The 20,450-nt window shown below is 40.9% G+C and overlaps 1 protein-coding gene across 3 annotated transcripts in view; it reads left to right on the top strand.

Moving 5' to 3' along the window:
* Positions 1-20,450, top strand: part of XRCC5 (X-ray repair cross complementing 5) — an 89,791-nt gene that overhangs the window by 50,928 nt on the left and 18,413 nt on the right. Inside the window, exon 17 of one of the 3 annotated variants that reach the window (XM_078450897.2) lies at positions 16,293-16,388. The exons of the other annotated variants lie outside the window; for them this stretch is intronic. Coding sequence (XP_078307023.2) covers positions 16,293-16,300 — 8 coding nt within the window. The 3' untranslated portion in view covers positions 16,301-16,388. Of the gene's footprint in view, positions 1-16,292; positions 16,389-20,450 lie in introns of those variants that run through there. 3 annotated transcript variants of the gene reach the window in all.

Genomic DNA, 20,450 nt, shown 5'->3' with positions numbered 1-20,450 from the left:
CAACATTCTGAACACTGAAGCAACATCTGCCCCAGCAGGAAAAGAACTAACTTGTAGGTCTTTCTGTTAAGAAAACTGTTGGCCAGAGCCTTAGAGCTTATGTTTCCACTTCATTGAAGTTCTTTGGGGTCTTGTGAGTGAGCTTGGAATAAAACAGTTTTGTCATATCTTCCTATTTTCAGTGACCCATAGTTCTTGTTCGAAGCCTAAGGGTTTGAGCTTCTTTATAGAAGTCCCAGGTCACCTTGCTACTACCCCTAGATTTGATCTTTCTGAAATCGCCTACATCCTCACAGTCTTCTTTTGATGAATTGTAACCTAGAATTCCATTTAGGCTGGGACTAATATTAAAAGTTTCCTGGGATGGACAGAGGGTCCGGGACCAACATTCATTCACTTGGTGGTGTTCAGGTTCTTGTTCATTAACTCTTTAAGGAATAGCAGCTGGCAGTTGTAACCCTGCTGGTTTGTGTCTACAACAGCATTGTATTCATTGTTGCCTTTCAGAGGCAGACCTGTCTGTGAGCTGCGTTTCTGCGTGTTTACGCTAATGTGTGCACAGAACCTCTTTTCCTACTTCTTGGCCTTTTAGGGGCAAAATGACTCCTAAATGTTAGAAAACTTTATACAGTCTAGTTTAATCATCTGCAGTGCCTAGCATAGGTGTAGGTTACTTCTTAAGGGTCTGAGGATCCTAGCAAGCTGCCTGGATGTGCTGTGCTCCTGCCCAAAAGCATTCGTAACCAGCTGAGCCCCAGCGCATACAGCCTACTAGACCACGTCTTGTTGGCAGGAACGTCAGAAGGCCAGCTCAAGAGAATTTCCGGAGGAAGAGGAGCTTCGTGATCATGATAATCTATGTATGTCTTGTGTTTTGAGATGGGGAAAGAGCTTTTTGCCCTGTTAAGAACCGCCATATAGGAGAAAATTCACTTTTGAGTTTAATACAAAGCAGAACTACATCTAAATAGAAGAAGGAAATTAAAGTTAAAGTGGCAGCTTTGTGGAAGGCTTGGTGGAAACTTCTACTTTTGGGATTTCTCTCCTTCATACAGGGGACGATCAAAGGAAGCATTCACAACGTCTTACCAGTGCTGTGTTCTGCTTGGCTGCATGTTGTGACTGTGTTTGGAAGAATGCAGTGACAAGTCAGCCATCGTCTATCATGATTATGTTTTTGCAGAAAGATGGAGGCCTTCTTAGCTTTTGATTATAGGTTGTCAGTTACCTTGGCCAAAGTCAAAGGACCTCCCTTTAGAAGTGACTGGTCTTGCTGGCTGGTATAGGCATGGTCTCTTCAGGGACTAAATCTGGCATCATCACAATCGTAAAGGCAGCCACTAGTGTCTGCTGTGTTCAAGTCATTGTGCTAGCATATTCTATATATAATAGCATATGCTGAGCTATTATTTGTCTCATTTACCCCCATAGCAATCTTGCAGTCATGTGAGCAAACGGAGAAGATGGTAGAGCTTTAACGGCTGGTGCCAGAATTTTCTAAGAAAAATAATTTTTTTAATTGGGAAAAATATCTTGATAACTGCTTAGGGGAGAGGCTGAGTCTCTGTCCCCAGGCTTTGGTGGTTGGCCAGTCAGGCTTCAGAGGAGAGGGAAGCTACTAACATCATAGAAGTAGAAACACTGGAGCTAGTTCAGGACAGGAGGGGATGATCCGAAAGTGTAAGAGAGGAAGTGGAATGGGTATTTATATAAGGACACAGCATTCTACGTTGTGTTCCCAGCTCACGACTCCACATATTCAGTGTCAGTAAAACTCAGGAATCCGTGGTTTGACTGTTCTATTTGGGGAAGCTGGTGAAGAGACAGGAGTTTGGTCTGGAATTACTTCAGGTAGAGCAGAGAAAGGACCTCAGGGCATTAGAGACCAGAGCCTGAAGAGGTCAGGAGAGAGTAAATCCCTAAGAATTTGCTCGCATATCGGGAAAACCATGTTTCCCAGGCCATGGGATTGGGGATTCGAAGGAGTCTTGTGAAAATAACAAGGGCAAGTGACCTCTAGATGACATACAAGTTACAATAGGTATCATTCTCCCCACTTTACAGATTGAAAACTATAAAACTAGAAGAGATGAACTTCCCTCCAGAGCAGTCAGGGATTCGGATCCCTATCGTTTTCAAATAGTGGATTTGTCTACTTAGCTGACTTTGTCCTGATTGCTAATGCCCTCCTTTCCTATGCATTTTTGTTGTTGTTCAGACATAATAAGGTCATGTACTTTAAACCTTTGCTCCTTTTATGTTGAATGTGACTGAGTCCTGGTGAGCTGCTGGTGTGATGGTGGGATCCCTCTGTTCCTCCGGCTAGGACTTGGTCAGTGAGAGCTCTGCAGTGACCTCACAAAGGCAGACTTTCTGCAGGGCTCTGGGAAAATGGGACTGCACACTTGTCAGCACCGGTTCTGTTTTGTGGTCCTAACCTGGCTTCCCTTTTGTCCTTCTGTCCTTGCTTCACTCTCCAGACATTTTGTTTGTTCATTACTTTTCCTACCTTTGTTCTACATGGTCTACCTTTGTTCCACATCTCTACTAAGCCCCTTTGTGAGTGAAGACTCACTTCCCTTGAAGCCGAAAGTCATCCTCCAGACTTGAAGCTACCTTTCTGGTATTGACCTCCTCCGTCCCTCCCAAGGATCTGTGCCAAGGGTCAGGGAGAGAGAAGCTCTTCTCTTTCCTCCAGTAGATTTGCTTTTTAAATTCAGTTGCCAAAAGCCTGATCAGTAATAAATGGTAAGGTTGTTTCACCCTTAGAACTTGACCTGTTCATCTATTAAACTAAAACGTGGGTATTTCTTTCCATCTGGCCTAATAGTGTGGTCAGCGTGAGTATTGTGACCCTGTCGCTTTGACACCAACAGTCTGCAGTAGGCATCTACACATTTTCATATCTTCTGGCTTTCCATGTGAGGGATATTTCTTGTTCTAAGCTTATTGGCATAGAGATGACACTGAACCCCAGGAATGTGTTCTTTCCGGCTGCTGATACTTCTGTAAGCTGTCTCTGATTCTCAAGTGCCCTTCTTTTTCTGGTTCCTTTCCTTCTCCACCCCACCCCACCCCACCCCACCCCACCCCACCATTCTGTCACTACAGTTTTACAATAGAAAATTTCTTGACCACCATTGTATACATGATAATCGTTTCTCAAAGGTGAAAGTAGTTTCCCTCACACAGTTCCTAGGTGCATCAGTGCTCTCATCCGTGGTGTCTTTTATCTGTTAATTGTGGGTTAGTGGAAGAACCTGAGGGCACAGAGTCCCCAGAGACTCCTCGAATCCGGGTTATCCACTTAGGTGAACACCCACCTCCACCAACTCTTGGAGGAACACCATGGATTTCGAACTCCCTGTCCCTTCCCTGCTTTTACTTAGGAAGAGTGCTAAAGTGGCCAAAAGATAGACCACAGGTTAGAGGAGGAAAAACCACATTACTTAGGCCTCCAAATAATTTCTTCGTGCTTGAGATATGTCTAAATTTAGAGGTTCCTACTGAATATGAGCTACTATGTCAAGTAGCTTGAATGTACCTGGTGTATCAAAAACAGGTTCTCTGAGGACCTTATGAGTCAGAAAAGATGGATCTGTGGAGACAGATAAAAGGATGGAATGTCACTGTGTTCCGTGGACCCTGTTTTTGCCCCTTCGATTATAGGTTTTGTATTAGGCTTCTGAGGAGTGACAGGGTGGTGTAGCTCTGATCCACCCGGTGGAGTTCACAGGCCATGGTTGTTGTGAAAAACGAACCTGTCAAGAGGAGCCATTCTGAGCAGAAATGGTGGACATTTAACATTGCATCTATGTACAGTAGATGTGCACATACCCATTTGATTAGGTGATTGATTAGAATCACTGTATTCTCTGGCGGTGGAGGCCTTTCGTTTTTCTCCTGTTTCCTCTCACTTTGTTTGAACCACTTTTCATCCTCAAGCTTTCTTGCCTTTGTTCTTACTTCATTCTCCTTTAGCAAATAGTATCCTTTCAGTTTGAAAGGGTGTTTCTTAAAATTTATCAACACTGGTTAGAATGTGGTAACAATTGGTGGCAAAATTACGGCATTCATAAAAGCCAAAGAGACAGTTGTTTTCAATTCCAGTTTTGTATGGGATAGCACCACCTGTGTGCACAGCAGGTTACTTACGTGTGTTAGCTATCATGAAGCAAGCCCTGAATTCTGGATTCCCAAGACTTGAGATCTAGAAGTTTCCTGGGTGTGTGTGTGAGTGTATGTGTGTGTGTGTGTGTGTGTGTGTGTTGTAATGGGTCTGATTTATGTAATCTTGGGTATGGATTATGTAACTTATAGCTCTTTCCAGATAAACATAGGAAGATAAAAATATAGCCTTTTTTTGTTGTTTTACACAGAGCTGGTAAATTTAAGGGAAATAACTTCTGTTGGATACTCTGAATGTCTCGAAAGAAGGATACTAAATACAAACAGTAACTAAAATTGTAAACATCTTCAACCCTATAAAATTTTTCTTTCTTTTTTTTTTTTTAACAATGCGACATACTTTCTTAGTCCTTTCCCAGAACAACAGTGACGCATCTACTCAGGAGAGAAAACACGTGATTGTGGGTTCTACAGGGGTCCATACTGTGTATTTTTTATTCAATAGGACACTTGTTCTTCACTGGGTTCCCTTGTGACTTGTTTAGTTTTAAACTGTTAAACCCCAGAACCAGACTGTCTGGGGTTATTTTATGTCCCATTTATCGATAACAAGAAGTCTTACTTGAAAACAAATATCCATTTATTTGGAAGTGGAAAGGGGATTCGCCATAAGGGTATGTTGGTATTTGACACGGTAATTATATAATATCAGTGACCTGGGAGTGTCTCCTGTATCTTCCTGTGGGCCAACTGAGGCCCAGAGTAGTTGACTTTCCACAGATGATTGCAAATGTGTGTGGAAGACACTGGATCTTGTGGCTTAAACTTCTTCATTGGCTGCATACATTTCATTAGACGGCAAAGCTCTGCCCCGGAGTTTACATTTAATATAAAATTCATCAGCGAAATAATTAAAACGAAAATCTTGAAGACTAAAAGAAAAAAGAAAAAAATACATGGCACACAAAGCAAAGACTGCCGTGGACACATAACCACTTGGAAAGTGTTTTGGCTTTTCATGGACTCTCCCTAAAAGGCTTCTATCCATTCTTCCTCAGCTTTCTAAATTCTTCCAAGTTCTTGTCCATCTGTGGATCAGAAGATGTCTAATGACAGGGTATGGTTCTTGTAAAATATAGCCTGGCTCTCCATTAAGAAAGAGAGCCAGTGGGTAGCATAAAAACAACAGGCTGTTTGCTGAGGGTGTGTTCTCGGTGAGCACTGGGACTTCTTCCTGAGGGCGTTAAAGGGGGTCTCCGTGTGCTATACGACAGCGTCCCTACTCTCAGCATTTTGTTCTGTCCTGTGAGGCAGAAGGTGCATGCCTTAAGCCTGCTGAGCATTTTTTCTCCTTTTTATGTCAAACAAGGAAAGGGTATTTTTCCCTCTGGCTGGAAATGTGGAACCCACATAGACGCTTTGCCCTCGTCAGAACAAGCAGACGAGCAGAGTCTGGTCTGAGGCCTGCATTTAACGCAGGAAGCTGCATTTGACCCCGGGGGCTGTCCTCACGGTAGCCAGGCTCTGCTGGAAGGACGCAGAATTAGTGAGGAATTAGTGACGGTGCTTCGGAGAAAGCTTGCCGTCGGAGTCCACCCTTGCAGTGAATGCTAATGGGAATGATTTGTGAGGCAGAGAGCAGTTGAAGTACTTACTCAAGGCACCTCAGTTCTTTCTCTCAACCTCCTATAAATCCCGTGCTTCTCGTTTGCATGGTGGATGATCGTCACGCGGGGCATTGCACTTGCTTCTCCTTGAATTGGGCCGTCCTCAAGATTGCTTCCTAAGCCCAGCTGGTTGAAGAAGAAAACTGATTTCAGATTGTGCTGATGTGCAAACTGCTTTAATCAATGACTTAAAGTGACTGCTCGTGGCAAACAACAGAAGCTCTTAACCAATTATGATGTTTAGGGAAGGATGTTAGGCTTTTGTTAAAATAGTCACTAATCAGCTGAAATGTGTTAAGAGGAGCCTAGAAACAGCTTGGAGTCCCACTTAAACGCAATAAAAGTGTTTTGGCCCTCCCCTTTCAAATTGCAAGCCCGAGGCAAAAAATATGCTGATGCAGAAAGAAGTGGCAAGTATAATTTGATACAGTTAGTCCTGTCTGTTATGCGCGTCTACATAAAACTTTTAAAAATGGCGTGCTTGTTGTTTTTTAGGCTAGAGAAGGGGGGGAATTTGGTTCAGATGTGGAGCACAGTTTCAGTGGGGCTTAAGAATATCATCAGCATAGATGCCTTTGGACAAAGGAGAAAAGTGAACTTCCTTTTTTTTTTTTTTGCAGTTTCTTATGACATGACAGAGAAAAATCTTTAGTTAATAGTTCTGATTAAAGTCCCGTTTGTAGCCTGAACTGTGCCTCCCCAAATTTATATGCTAAAGCCCTAACCTTTAACGTGCTGGGATTTGGGTACAGGGCCTTTGGGAGGCCACTAGTTTCAGATGAAGTCATGCGGGTGGAGCCCTCATCATGGGATTGGTGCCCTTAGAAGAAGAGACACCAGTTTGTGCTTTTTCTTCTCTCTTCTCTTCCTGTCTTTTCTCTCTGCCATCTGAGAATACAGTGAGAAGGTGAATGTCTGCAAGCCAGGAAGAGAGCCCTCACCAGAACCTGACCATGTTAGCATCAGCCCCAAGAACCGTGAGAAAATAAATTTCTGATGTTAAAGCCGCCTAGCCCTTGGTATTTTGTTATGGCAGCCTGCACTGACTAATACAGGCCCATTTTCATTTCCTTTGTCAGATAAAACTGCTGAAATCTGGTACTTCATCTCTTTGTGTCTTTCGGTGGTAATGAGAAGCACTGAAACAGGATAGCCCCTGTGGGCCATTAGAGTCAGGAGCCGTTTCTCACAAGAGAACCATTTTTTCGATAGCTCCCTTGCGTTTGGAATCTAGCAGTGTTTCCTTGGGGGCACTGAGGATAAAATCTCTCTGAGCTTTAGCAGTTACTCTATTGTGGAAACTTAGTGTCAGCATCCCCTCTGTCTGTGGTAGATCTCCACAGATCTCCTAGCTAAATTGTACTTACTTTTGGTCGCTGTTTTAATAGTGTATTGAAGTGTAATTTTCTACCATAAGATGTACTAATTCTGAGTGCAACTCAGTGATCTTTTTGTAAATTTCGAGTTGTATGATCATCACCACAAACCAGTTAGAAAGTTTTCCCTCCTCCCAGAAAGGTCCCCTTGACTATTTGTAGTCAATTCTTTTCTCCTACCACCACCCCAAGTAACCACTCTCTGTTTCTAAAGATTTACCTTTTCTGGAAATTTCACATAAATAGAATCACTCAATATGCAGTCTTCTGCATGTGGCTGCTTTTAGTTAGCATAACAGGGTGTTTTTTTTGTCTTTTTTTTTTTTTAATGTTTATTTTTGAGAGAGAGTGAGAGTGAGCACGTACAAGTGGGAGAGGGGCAGAGAGAGAGGGAGACACGGAATCCAAAGCAGGCTCTCGGCTCTGAGCTGTCAGCAGAGCCGGAGGTGGGGCTCAAACCCACAAACCATGAGATCATGACCTGAGCCCAAGTCGGACACTTAACCAGCTGAGCCACCCAGGCACCCCAGCATAACGTTTTTGAAGTTTTTCATGTACTAGCATATATCAGCAATTGATTTCTTATTGCTGAATAATATTCCATTTTATGGATATGCCACATGTTTATCCATTCATCAATGGATGGATATATTCGGATAGTTTCCAGTTTTTAGCTATTATAAATAACGCGATGGACATTTGTATACAAGTCTTTGTATCTTTTCAGGGTGCCTGGGTGGCTCAGTCGGTTAAGCGTCCCACTGTTGATCTTGGCTCAGGTCATGATCTCACGGTTGGTGAGGTTGAACCCCATGTCGGGCTCTGGTGTGGAGCCTGCTTGGGAGTCTCATCTCTCTCTGCCCTACCCCCACGTGCACATGCGCACTTTCTCTCTCAAAATAAATAAGTAAACTTTAAAAGAAAGACAAGTCTTTGTGTTTTTCATTTTTCTTGAGCAAGAGTAGAATTGCTGGGAAGTTTGTGTTTAACTTTTTAGAAATAGCCAAACTCCTTTCAGAGCAGCTTACCATTGAACCCTTCACCAGCAGTGAAGGAGGGTTCCACGTTCTCCACATCTTTGGTGACACTTGTGTTGTCTTTTCAGTTATCGCTATTCTAGTGGCAATGTGTTGACATCTCTGTGGTTTCAGTTTGCAGTTCCTACACTAATGATGCTGTCCTTTTTTCCAATGGGCATTGGCCATTCATATACCTCATTTTCTTTGGTGAAATGTCTATCAAATCTCTTCCCATTTTTTAATTCAGTTAGCTTATCAAGATGTAAAGAATTCTGTATATGTTTATCAGATAGTGATTTGCAAATATTTTCTACAGTCTGGTTTATCTTTTTAATGGTGTTGTTCGAAGTGTAAAATTTTTAATTTCGATTTTCTAATATATCATTTTTTTTTCTTTTAGGAACTATCCTTTCGCAGTCTTACATAAGAAATCTTTGCCTAGCCAAGTCACAAAATTTTTCTTCTGAAAGCTTTAGGTCTATAATCTGTTTTGAGTTGATTTTTGTAAATGGTTATGAGATGAGTATCTAGATTGATTGTTTTTCATAGGGTAACCAATTATCCCAGCACCATTTATTTGGAAGACTATTCTTTCCCCATCCAGGTGCCTTGGCACCTTGTTGAAAAGCAACTGACCATACATGTGAGAATTTATTTCTATACTCCTCAATTCTTGTCTGTCCTTCATCGATACATTGTTACTCTTATAGTAAGTTTTGAAATACTATGTCTTTTAATTTTGTTTTTTTGTAAAATAGTTTTGACTAATCTAGGTCCTTTGCATTTCCATATAAATTTTAGAATCAGCTTTTCAATTTTCTGGAAAAAGCCTGCTGGGATGTTGACAGGGATTGCATTGAGTATATAGAATAATTAAGGGAGGATTTCCATCCTAACAATATTGATTTTTTTTAAATCCATGAACATAGGATATTTTTCCATTTATTTAGGTCTTACTTTCTCTCCATAGTGTTTTATAGTTTTAGTGTTCAAGTCCTGTACTTCTTTTGTTAAATTTTTGCAAGTATTTAATTCTTGTCAACGCTAATTGTGAATGGATTTTTTTTTTTTTAGTTATTTTTTGGCTTGTTTGTTGCCAGTATAAAGAGATAATGATTTTGTATATTGATCTTATATCCTGCAACCTTATTAAATTTCTAATAGTTGTTTTTATATACTCTGGATTTTCTGCATGCAGGATGATGTTGTCTGCAAATACAGGCAGTTTTATTTCTTCTTTTCTGATTTGTAGGCCTTAAGTTTCTTTTTCTTGATTTTACTGGCTAGAACATGCAGTACAATGTTAAAATAGAATGATGCAAGTGAATAGCCTTGTTCTTAAAGTCAAGAGGAAAGCTTTAAGTCTTCTTAGTATGATGTTATGATTTTTCTGATTCCTTTTATCAACTTGAAGAAGTCTTTTCTCATTCCTAGTTGGTTGAGAGTTTTTATGATGAATGGATGTTGACTTTTGACACATGCATTTTCTATGTAGAAATGATTCTATGGGTTTGATTCTTTACTTAATATGCTATATTAGTATTAGTTGATTTTCAGTGTTTTTTTAATAATTTTTTTAATGTTTATTTATTTTTAAGAGACAGGGAGAGAGAGAGAGACAGAGTGCAAATGAGGGAGGGACAGAAAGAGAGAGGGAGACACAGAATCCGAAACAGGCTTCAGGCTCAGCTTCCGAGCTGTCTGCACAGAGCCTGATGTGGGGCTCGAACCCACGAACTGTAAGATCATGACCTGAGCCAAAGTCAGACGTGTAACTAACTGAGCCACCCAGGTGCCCCATTGATTTTCCGTTGTTAAACCAGGCTCGCCTGCAGGGATAAATTCCAATCAGTCATGGTATATAATTCTTCTGTGTGTTTCTGAAGTCATTTCGCTGATACTTTGTTAGGATTTTTATTTATATGCCCATAAGGGATACTTTTCTATAGTTTTCCTTTCTTGTGATGTCTTTGGCTTTGATATCAGGGAAGTACAGGCCTGATAGAATGAGTTGAGAAGTATTCTTTCTTCCCTGTCAAGATTAGTACTTATTTCTTTTTTAAGCATTTGATAGAATTTGCCAGTGAAACCTCCTAGGCCAGGGTTCTTTGTGGCAAGCTTTCTAACACTGCATTATTTTACATATTATAGGCTCAATCAGATTTTCCATTTCTGCTTGAGTTTGATGTAGTAATTTGTGTCCTTATAAGAATTTGTCAATTTCATCTAAATTGTTTAATTTATTGGTCTAACATTATTCATATTATTTTTCTCTTAAGTTCTGTGGGTTGATAGTGATGTCTGCTCCTTAATTCTTGATTTTGGTATCTTGTATCTTCTCTTTTTCTTGGTCAGTCTAAGTAAAGATTTATGAGTTTCACTTATCTTTTATAGAAGACCGTAACTTGTGCTTTTATTGATTTTTTTCCATTATTTTTTTATTTCATTGATTTTTTTTCTTTTTTTTTTTTTTTTTTTGCTCTTTCATGGTCTTTATTATTACCTTCCTTTTGCTCACTTTGGATTTAATTTGGTCTCCTTTTTCTGGTTTCTTAAAAGCTTAGAATTTTGATTTGAAAGCTCATTCCTTCTCTAACATAGGTATTGAAAGCTGTGCATTTCCTTCAGCAGGTTGTTTAGCTGCACACCTTAAATTGTAATGTATTGTTTTTATTTTCATTCAGTTCACATGCTTTCTAATTTCTTTTGTGATTACCTCTTAGACCCTTGGATTATTTAGAAGAGTGTCTAATTTGCAGACATTGGAGACTCCCAAATTTCTTCTGTTGTTGATCTTTATCTTAATTCCATTGTAGAACGTATTTTGAATGGTTTCAACCCCTTTAAATTTATTGAGACTTGTTTCGTGGCTTACACTATAGTCTGTTCTGACACGTGTTCCGTATGCCCTTTAATGTACATTCTGTTGTTGTTAGGTCAAGGGTTCTGTAAATGTCAGGTAGGTTAGTTTGGATGATAGTTTGTTCAAATCTATATCCTTGTTGATTTTCTGTCTAGTTGTTCTCCATGATGTTCTGAGTATTGGAAGTTATTTCCCTTGAGATTTTGTGGACTAGTGAGACCTTCATAATTTTTGCCTCACCTAGCTAAACAAAAATCTGGAGGCCCAAGCGAATCTCTGCAGAGTACCAGTGAAGAAAACTTGTCAATTCAAGTAATACTATTTTAAATAAAGGTCTTCAGGTATTGGAGTTTTTTTTAAAAATAAGCTTAGATACAGGTACCACAAGATTATGTTTGTGTTTCATAACCCTCTGCTTCATGAAAGGAATTCATTTACTTTAGTAATGACCGACTTACTCAGTACAGGAAGAATTTTGTAGATTGAAGAACTTGTTAGAACACAGGAACGATTAGTTCTAAGTAATGAAAGCCAATTTACATTTTAGTGACAAGAGGTACTATAGTATATAAGTATATATAGTATGTAAGTATTAGGTCAGCATTTATAGATTTGGAAGGTTTATAGGTTCATTATTTCCTCCTGTCATTTGTTTCTTTTTGGTGCCATTTTCTCAAACATGGGTTTATTTTGTTTGATTCTTTATTCATTTCATACATTGAGAATAAAATATATGGAATAACTGAGGTTGGATTATCTCCTCATTATCTCCATTTCTAATAACTCGTAGATGGACTATAATGAAGTCAACAAGACTTATACATTGAAATTTTAAATGTATGGGATGATAGGGAGGGTTGAATATACACACCAAAGGTAAGATTTGCCTGCAGCATGGGGGCTTAGGTGGCTCAGTCAGCTGAGCTGAGTGTCTGACTCTTGATTTTGGCTCAGATTATGATCCCAGGGTCATGGGATTGAGCCCCACGTTGGGTGCCACACTGAGCATAGAGCCTGCTTGAGATTCCCTCCTTTCTCCCTCTGCCCCTCTTCCCTGCTCGTGTGTGCACGCGCTCTCTCGCTCTCTCTCTCTCTCTCTCAAATAAAATAAAATAAAATAAAATAAAATAAAATAAAATAAAATAAAATAAAATAAATTAAAAAGAAGAATTGCCTCCAGCAAATCTGGTTAGTCTTTCCTGAGTACAGTAGGTAAAATTAAATAATTTGAAGGCTCTTTATTATACAACCTTCTAAGTACATGAATATAAACAGAAAGAAGATGCTGTAAAAAATAAAAAAGAAAGAGATTAAATGTCTATGCATTTAGGACCCACTAGAAACAGGACCAATTGTTTATTGCTCCCTAGTTGTCTCCTCATTAAAAAATAAGTACATGCTCAATTGGAAAAAATTAAATCGTAATGTAGTAGTACATAAAGTTAAGAAAGTCTCCTCCATCTTCCCCTCTCTCTTCCAATCTCTCTCCAAACCCACGTCTGTCTTACTTTGTCACTCTCTCCTCAAAGGAGTAACCGTGCAAATCCCTGTTAATGTTGTAGTCAAGATGGTTAATATTTTAGGGTATGGTAAATTGGGGTTATAGTCATAGATAGTACATTTTGGAGAACACCACCCCCCCCTCCCCCGCCCATTCCTAGTGAGATCAAGCAGCATGATCTAAGAGGAGAAAAAAAGAGCTCACAGCAAAATGGGATGGTGTTAAGTCATAGTAAGTGACGACAACAGAGATGCCTGCATGCATATGGTCAGGGCAGTGTGGGAAATGGTCTCTTCTCCACCCGCACCTGCACGCATCTCTTAGCCTGTTGCTCTTTGTGTATTTCTCCTCTCCATAGAGCTTTATTTTAGTCATTTTTGTCTCTAAAATTAAAGTGAAGGGTGGTGATAAAAAAAGTTCTAGCCTGTCCATTCCTCTTAGTGATAACTGGTTCAAAAAATGCGGTGTGTGGGTTTAAATTGAAGGAATGCAAGAAGGGGCACCTGGGTGGCTCAGTCGGTTAAGCACTCGACTCTTGATTTCCACTCAGGTCACAATCTCATGGTTTGTGGAGCTCTGCATCGGGCTCTGCGCTGACAGTGTGAAGCCTGCTTGGGATTCTCTGTCTCCCTCTCTGTCTGCCCCTCCCGATCTGTCTCTCAAAAATAAGTAAATAAACATTAAAAAAAAAAATTAAATAAAAAAAGGAACACAAGAAGACATCTTTATTCTTTAGAGGATTTAGAGGAGTAAACCAGTGAGGCTGAGGCCATTTGTTCATCCATGTAGCAAATGGCCGGTGGCCCACTGTGCACTAATCATTGTGGCGTAACACAGACTGGAAACAAATACACGTCAAGTGGTGATAAGCACTTGTGTTACTTTCCAAGGGCTCTGTGACAAAGCACCGCATACTGGCTGGCTTAAAACTACAGAAGTTTATTTTCTCATAATTCTGGAGGCTGGATATCCAAAGTGGAGGTGCCGGGAAGGGAAGGTTGGTTCCATCTGAGGGCTCTGAGGGGAATCTGTTCCATGCCCCTCTCCTACCTCATGGGACAGCTGGCAGTTCTTCGTGGTCCTGGGCTTGTAGATGGGCCACTCCGGTCTCTGCCTCCTCCTCTTCACACGGAGCTCTCTCACTATGTGTGTCCACATTTCCCTCTTCTTATAAGGGCATCAGTCATACTGGATTAGGACCCATCCTTATGACCTCATCCTAATTTGATTACATCTACAAGGACCCTGTTTCCAAATAAGGTCATATTCTGAGCTTTCAGAAAGGACATGGATTTTCAGAGAATGGTATTCAACTCATGACAGCACTATAGAAAAAAATCAAAATGGAATCGTGGGATAGTGAGTGCTGCGGTGAGATGGGCTTGTGACTTTATGTAGAAAACAAGGACGGGTCACTTTTGGGGTGTCATTTGAACAGAGAATTGAGAAAGGTGAGGACAGAGCCTGCTGGGTATCTCTCAGGAGAACTTTGTAGACCAAGGCAGCAGTACTTTCCCCGGGAGTAGGAGCCTGTTTGGCTTCATCTAGGAGCACCAGGGAGGCCAGCGTGGCTGGAAGAAATAGGAGATGAGATCAGGGGGTCGCTGGGGTACATGTCACATAGGGCCTCCTAGACCTTTTGTTTTTACTCTGAGTGAGGTAGGAAACCACTGAGGAGTTCTAGGTAGAGGTGGATCTGATTGACTTGTTTTAAAAGTGCCCGGGCCATGCTGAGACCGGCAAGGTGGAGGTAGGCAGAGGAGGTGGAAGGTTGCCGTAGTGCTGAGACTGAGAAGGAGTAAGAAGTTCAATTCCTGATAGGCTCTAAAAGTAGAATTGGTGGGTTTTACTGACCGTTTAAGTATAGGATGTGAGAGAAGGAAGCAAGTCGAGGATGACTCCCAGGCTTTTGGCCCGAGCACCTGGAAGAAATTGCAGTTTATTGAGAGGGGAAATACATGCTAAGTTGCTTATGCAGGTGTGGAGTGTGGACTTCGGAAAAGAGGCCTGGGTTGTAAACCTGAATCTGCAGAAGTCACTAGAGATGTTCTCTGAAGTCATGAGACTGGATGAGTTCCCTGAGTGGGGGAGGGGTGTGGCACAGGTGGAAGGGGTCACTTTGATGCACAAATAGTTCATCCAAGGCAATAGGACACAAGGCACGGTGTGGGTACAGATGCAGGTGGGTGACCGATTTGAGGAAGAATTCATAGACTAGTTTGGCGTAACCTGAGCCAGAAAAGGCCGGACAGGAGAGAGCCCAAAGCAAGGCATCTCAGGTGATGCAGCGACCTAAGTGCATCCTGGTGCTGTGGGTGCTAATAGGACTTCCCCAGAAATGAGGGTTTTCTGATGCTGTTATTTTGCCTCTTGAGTTTACTGTGGATGAGCATTTCTGACCACTTTGTACCCATTTCTAATTCTCTTCTAATTTCTAATTATTTTCTGGATCTGTCTCTCCTTTCCATCCTAACTACCACTGTCATAATTCAGGCTTTCATTACTTCACCATTGGACAGTTATAGCATCCTATATTAATTTATTTTTAAGTAATCTCTACATCCAACGTGGAGTTCAAACTTCAACCCTGAGATCAAGAGTCACGCGCTCCACTGACTGAGCCAGCCAGGCAGCCCCAGATTTAGCTTCTTATGAAAGCACAAGATTTGATTAAGTGTCAGCCCTTTTTAATCATTCCTCATGTCGTTAAAAGTAGTCCCCCATCTCAAGGCTGCCCACAACCTGGTTCCACTCTGCCATCCCAGACCAGTCTTCTGTAGGTCCCCTCTGCAAACTCTGTTCTCAAACCAAACAGTATTCCTGTTAATATGCTTGTGATACTGGTTTTCCTGCCTCTGTATATTTGCTCATGATACCCCTTCCACAAAGAATGTCCATTCTTTTTTGTCACCCCCAAATCCCACTCTTAAGAGATGCTCCTGATTTAAGAGCCAATATATCCCGGGATACCTGCACCCAGGAATAGTTTCATTACAGTATGACACATCATCAAAGGTGCCGCTGTTGGTCTACTGTCAGTGGAACAGATAACCTCCCTCTGTTTTTATGTTCTCTAAGTGCTGCCGACTAAGTAATATTTTTGTTTCCGTTGTTGACTTTAATGAAGCAGTGCTTGGGAATAATAACAATTTGGAGTTTTTGAATTACAGCATAAGTAATTCTCAAAGTTCTTTGGACCAATTCATAAATCTTAGCCCCATCAAAGAAGTAGAGAAAAATAGTATCTGTGTATTTTCAGGTGTGGAACATTATACAGCTTTCTTCACAAAATCAGAAAGAGAGGGGGGAAAAATGAAAAAAAAAAAAAAGGATCTAAGTGGCCCTTAAGAAAAGATAGCATATAAACACAGGGCATCATCATTTATCAGTTTTTAGGAGGATATATCACATGAAATACCATTGTTTTAAAATTTCTGGTCCTCGGTGTGTCCTTTTAAGAGTGACTCAAATTCTTGAGGCATCGTAAAACGTTGTGGGCCATCCCCCTCCATTGTCCACAAAAGCACATTCAAGCAGACTGCCTGCTTCTCTCCTTTCTGAGGAGTCTGACTCACCACTCACTGTATCTCTTCAACTGATACATGAATTTCAGTTCCATTCAATTACCAACTTTTAATTGGATCCCATTGCCAGATTGGTCTCCTGTTCCAGAGTGTTTCCTCTCGGCTGCACTGTTACTATGGCTACTTGGTTCCTTCCACTTATTTCCTGCATTAGGGTCATGACATCCACTCTGGTATGAAGCTAGACAGATACTGTGAAATTGCTATGGTACCAAACACCATCATCTTGCATTCTGCCTCCCTCCTACTGCCCATCTGGAGTGGGATCAAGTCTACATGGTAAGGTTATCAGTTCTTCTGTATCCCTTTTATTTTAGTCAGCATCACCAAGTTTTAGAGTTCTAGAACTTTGGAAAGTTGTGGAGACCCTCTTTCTCTGCCTTCTCCACTTCCTAGCCCCACCCTAACACGCACTTCCAAGCATATGGCCTATATGTTTCATAAGGGAGCCAAAGACATCACTTCCTGCAAAGGTCGATGCAAAGGTCTTCCATGAGCTTTTTTCCTATGTTAGCATCATGTCCCAGTTTTGGACTCTAAGTGCGCTCCATTCTGGAGTTGGTGAAATGAGTTACGCTAAAAAGTGGGCATTCTTTGGTCTTCATCAAACTTCTCTATGCCCTGTAAACTTGTGAATATTAATTGACAATCTTCAGGTTTCGTGGGATATGTTCAGTGAGTCTTTAATGGTTAAGTTGAATGTTGTTAATAAAAAATAAAAAGACCATAGAATGCTATGGAACCCCTCCCTTTTGACCAGGAAACTTAAAAATTTTGCAGCTGACTTGGACATAGACCTGCTCTTACACCCAAGTTATTTAAGATGAGAAATATTTTTCATCCAGAATGAAAAAGATGTGTCATAATGTTCTCTTACATAAAGGGAGCTTACCACCAGTGGGCTTGCTGGAACCACTTTCTAGTTTCTCATTAGCTCACACCAGCACCTTTTTTCTAGAGGGAACTAAGTAAGACCAAGAGGCCTTCAGTGTTAGTCTTCCTGTGGCTATAAAGTAGGACTCAGAGTTAGCTCAAATAAAAACAAAAATAAAATGAGAGAGATCTCCTAGTCTACAGGAATGGATTCTTGACAATACAGACTTTGCATTTACTCTGCTCCTTGTGCCTGGGGTTTTAATTTAACACATCAATGAAAAGCCAGCATTTAAAAGGGGGAGGGAACCCAGCAGGAATTACTTTTATTAGTGCAATTTGTAAGAAATTACTGCATTTAATGAGAAAATCGTTAAGCATGAAAAAATGGGCTGTGACTGAACTTGCAGAGCTTAAATGGTGAGGTTTTAATTGAGTTTTTTAGTTATTGGTAAGAAAATAGTAATAATAAAAAAATCCGCCAAGGCTGTATCTATACAGTGGAGGTGGTCAGCATTTTATATACCTTCATTCAATTTCTTGTGCCACTGGTCATGCGTAATGCTGTGGCTGTCGTGGTCTCTGTGTCGGGTCCACCGACTGTTTCTGCTCTTAAAAGGGAGGCAGGCAACTTCTTCTGCCTGCTCCGTGAGGAATGCTGGGGCCAACAGTCTGGTAGAACAGTTTCTAACATGGGGAAGGACAGGGAGGAGGCAAAGAGCAGTACAGAGCTGTGTCTCCTCCACAGCCTAGCTGCTTAAAAAGAAGACCTTTGAGAGGCGCCTGGGTGGCTCAGTCAGTTAAGCATCTGACTCTTCATTTCGGCTCAGGTTATGATCTCACGGTTCATGGGACTGAGCCCTGAGTCCAACCGGTGCTGTTCAGCACAGAGCCTGCTTGAGATTCTCTCTCTCTCTCTCTCTCTCTCTCTCTCTCTCTGCCCCTCCCCCCCTCAAAAATAAATGAACATTAAAAAAAAAATAAGACATTTGAAAGTCATTTTCAGGTTCATAAAGCTTATACTTTTTTCCTAGTTTTCAGTTTCTTTTGTTGCCACTCAGTGATTTCATTCTCCCCACCAAAAATACTTCATTAGAACACCGGCGTGGCTCAGTCAGTTGAGTGTCCAACTCTTGATTTCAACTCCAGTCACGATCCTGGGATTGTGAGATCAACGATGGTCATGATCCCAGTGTTGTGGGATCGAGCCCCGTGTTGGGCTCTATGCTGAGCAGGGAACCTGTTTGAGATTCTCTCCCTCTTTGTCTCTATACCTCTCTCTCTCTTTCTCTCTCAGAAAAAAAAGAAAGACCACAAAACTAAAAACAGGAATGCCAGACCTAACAAGCCAAGGAGCATAAACATTCCGAGCAAATTCTGCCTGGGGTCTTAGATCCAATCTCTTTTAGAAATAAAGGCAGAAAGGACATTTAAGAAATAAATCAGCGTATCTTTTGTCATTTAGAGGAAAAATTTTTAGGATTCCTTTTTTTGTACTTTTCAGAAGTGCCTTTGACTTCTGTGAAAGGACAGGACAAGGGAGGGTTTGTCACTATCAGTTCCTCTGGTTTGTCGTCACGGGCCACACAGCTCTGTGGAGCTTTTTGCTGTGTTCCACCGTGTTAAACCTGAAGTACAAGGAAATGTATGTAGCTCTAAAGATGTTTCAAGTAGAAGTGAAAATCTGTTTTTGTGTGTGTGTGTATAATTTTTTGTAGAAATATGCTTTATATGTATATATACACATATACATATACATATACATATACACACACACACACACACACACACACATATATATATATGTATGGATTGGGAAAAGCTTTAAATATACTTAGGAACTTTTTCAATAACTTTCAATTGAATTTCATTGTATCCTCTCTCACTAGAAAGAAGGAAAGAAAAAAAGCCTGTACGTTTTACCTTCCTTTATTATTTAAAGAATACTGTATTAATTTTGTGTCTCCAGGAAACAGCCAGTGCATAATTGGGGCATCCTCCTCTATGGGTTCATAGTAACCGTGTGTCGGATGGCCCCTAGACCCGCTCCTCATCCTTCCCCTGTGCGCACAAGATCTGGGAGTTGGGGGGACAGAGCCAGCCCCTCACAGGTTGCCTTTCCCAGCTTCCATGTCTACTGACTTCCTACAGGGTTCAGCCAATAGGAGACCCTGGTGGGAAATTGGTGGGAAGCAAGGCGGGAGGGAGAAACCTGCCCTGTGTTGGGCAGCATGGCCAGTCCTTGGCTTCACCTCCCATAGGACAGGCTCCTGAGATTTACTTGTTACACCCCTGTCTTCTCTTTTCTTCCTGCCACCCAGCACTACCACGGGTGCTAAGGGCTCCTTGCTGTTACTGATTTCTGGGTTACAGCACCATTCGCAGCTGGCTTTACAGCTTCTGGTCACCTGTGTAACAGTTGCCGGCCTTAAATTTCCTTTGTGAAGTATCCAGTGATGTCTCTTCTTCTGGTTGGATCCTGACAGACACATAGACTCTACCCACAATGACCAATTTGTATCCTATAGTAAAGAGACAAAAGGAAGCCTGTTGGTGGTCTGTTTCAGTTTCAGTTGCCTATATTAAAACACAGACTCTTTCTTATCAGGCAAATGTTTCTTGCAAGTTTCTGGCTTAAAATGGTGATCGTATTTATGTGTGGGTTTAATTGGCAACAGACTGGACTACTTGCTTGGAGTTTTATTTGCTGATAGATATCATTCTTTTATTCTCTTAATTACTGACCTGATCATATACTTATTTAAGTGCTTAATTTGTATTACTTTTTAAATTTGTTTTATAAAGATGCCACTGTCATTGACTGTAAATCTGTTCTCAGCATTTAAAAATAAATTAACTGCCGACTTCTGTAAAATGTGCACCCCTTCAATAAGTAAAATTCACATGAGGCAGTGAGATAGTAAGGATTGAATTGAGAAACATCCTGAATGATGCCTAGGTTGAGCAAAATCATTTGAGATGGTTTTACAGTCCTTTATATATAATGTGTGACAGATGAGTGATTCTACTGCTTTTTTAGCTCTGTCCGGTGAAGGGGAAAAAACCCACAATAAATGACTTTCTTTCACTCTGTGGGAAACATCTTTATAGAGAACAGAGGTAGTAAGCAGATGTCAAGTCAGGGGCTGACAAGCACATGGCCCTGAGTATTTGGGCCCATGTGACTGTACATTAAGAAGGGAGGTGATTCAATTTCGGGGATTTGGGGTCGTGTTGAATATTTTCTCTGGAGAAGGAGAACATACGTTTCAGATTTAAAAAAACAAACAAAAACAAAACTGGTTTTTTTCCCCCATATGTAACACTTTTGTATCTGGATTGCATTTTTAATATAACAGTGAAGTATTATTGAGACTAATTTTGTGGATCATCAGTCTGTACTTATGTAAGATGCTGGCTTAATATATAACGCCCATGT

Source organism: Panthera onca, chromosome C1 (genome assembly GCF_046562875.1).
Source record: "Panthera onca isolate mPanOnc1 chromosome C1, mPanOnc1 haplotype 2, whole genome shotgun sequence".
NCBI classification, from domain to species: Eukaryota; Metazoa; Chordata; class Mammalia; order Carnivora; family Felidae; genus Panthera; species Panthera onca.
Note: the sequence above shows the minus strand (reverse complement) of the source record. Positions and strands in the feature narration are given on the sequence as shown.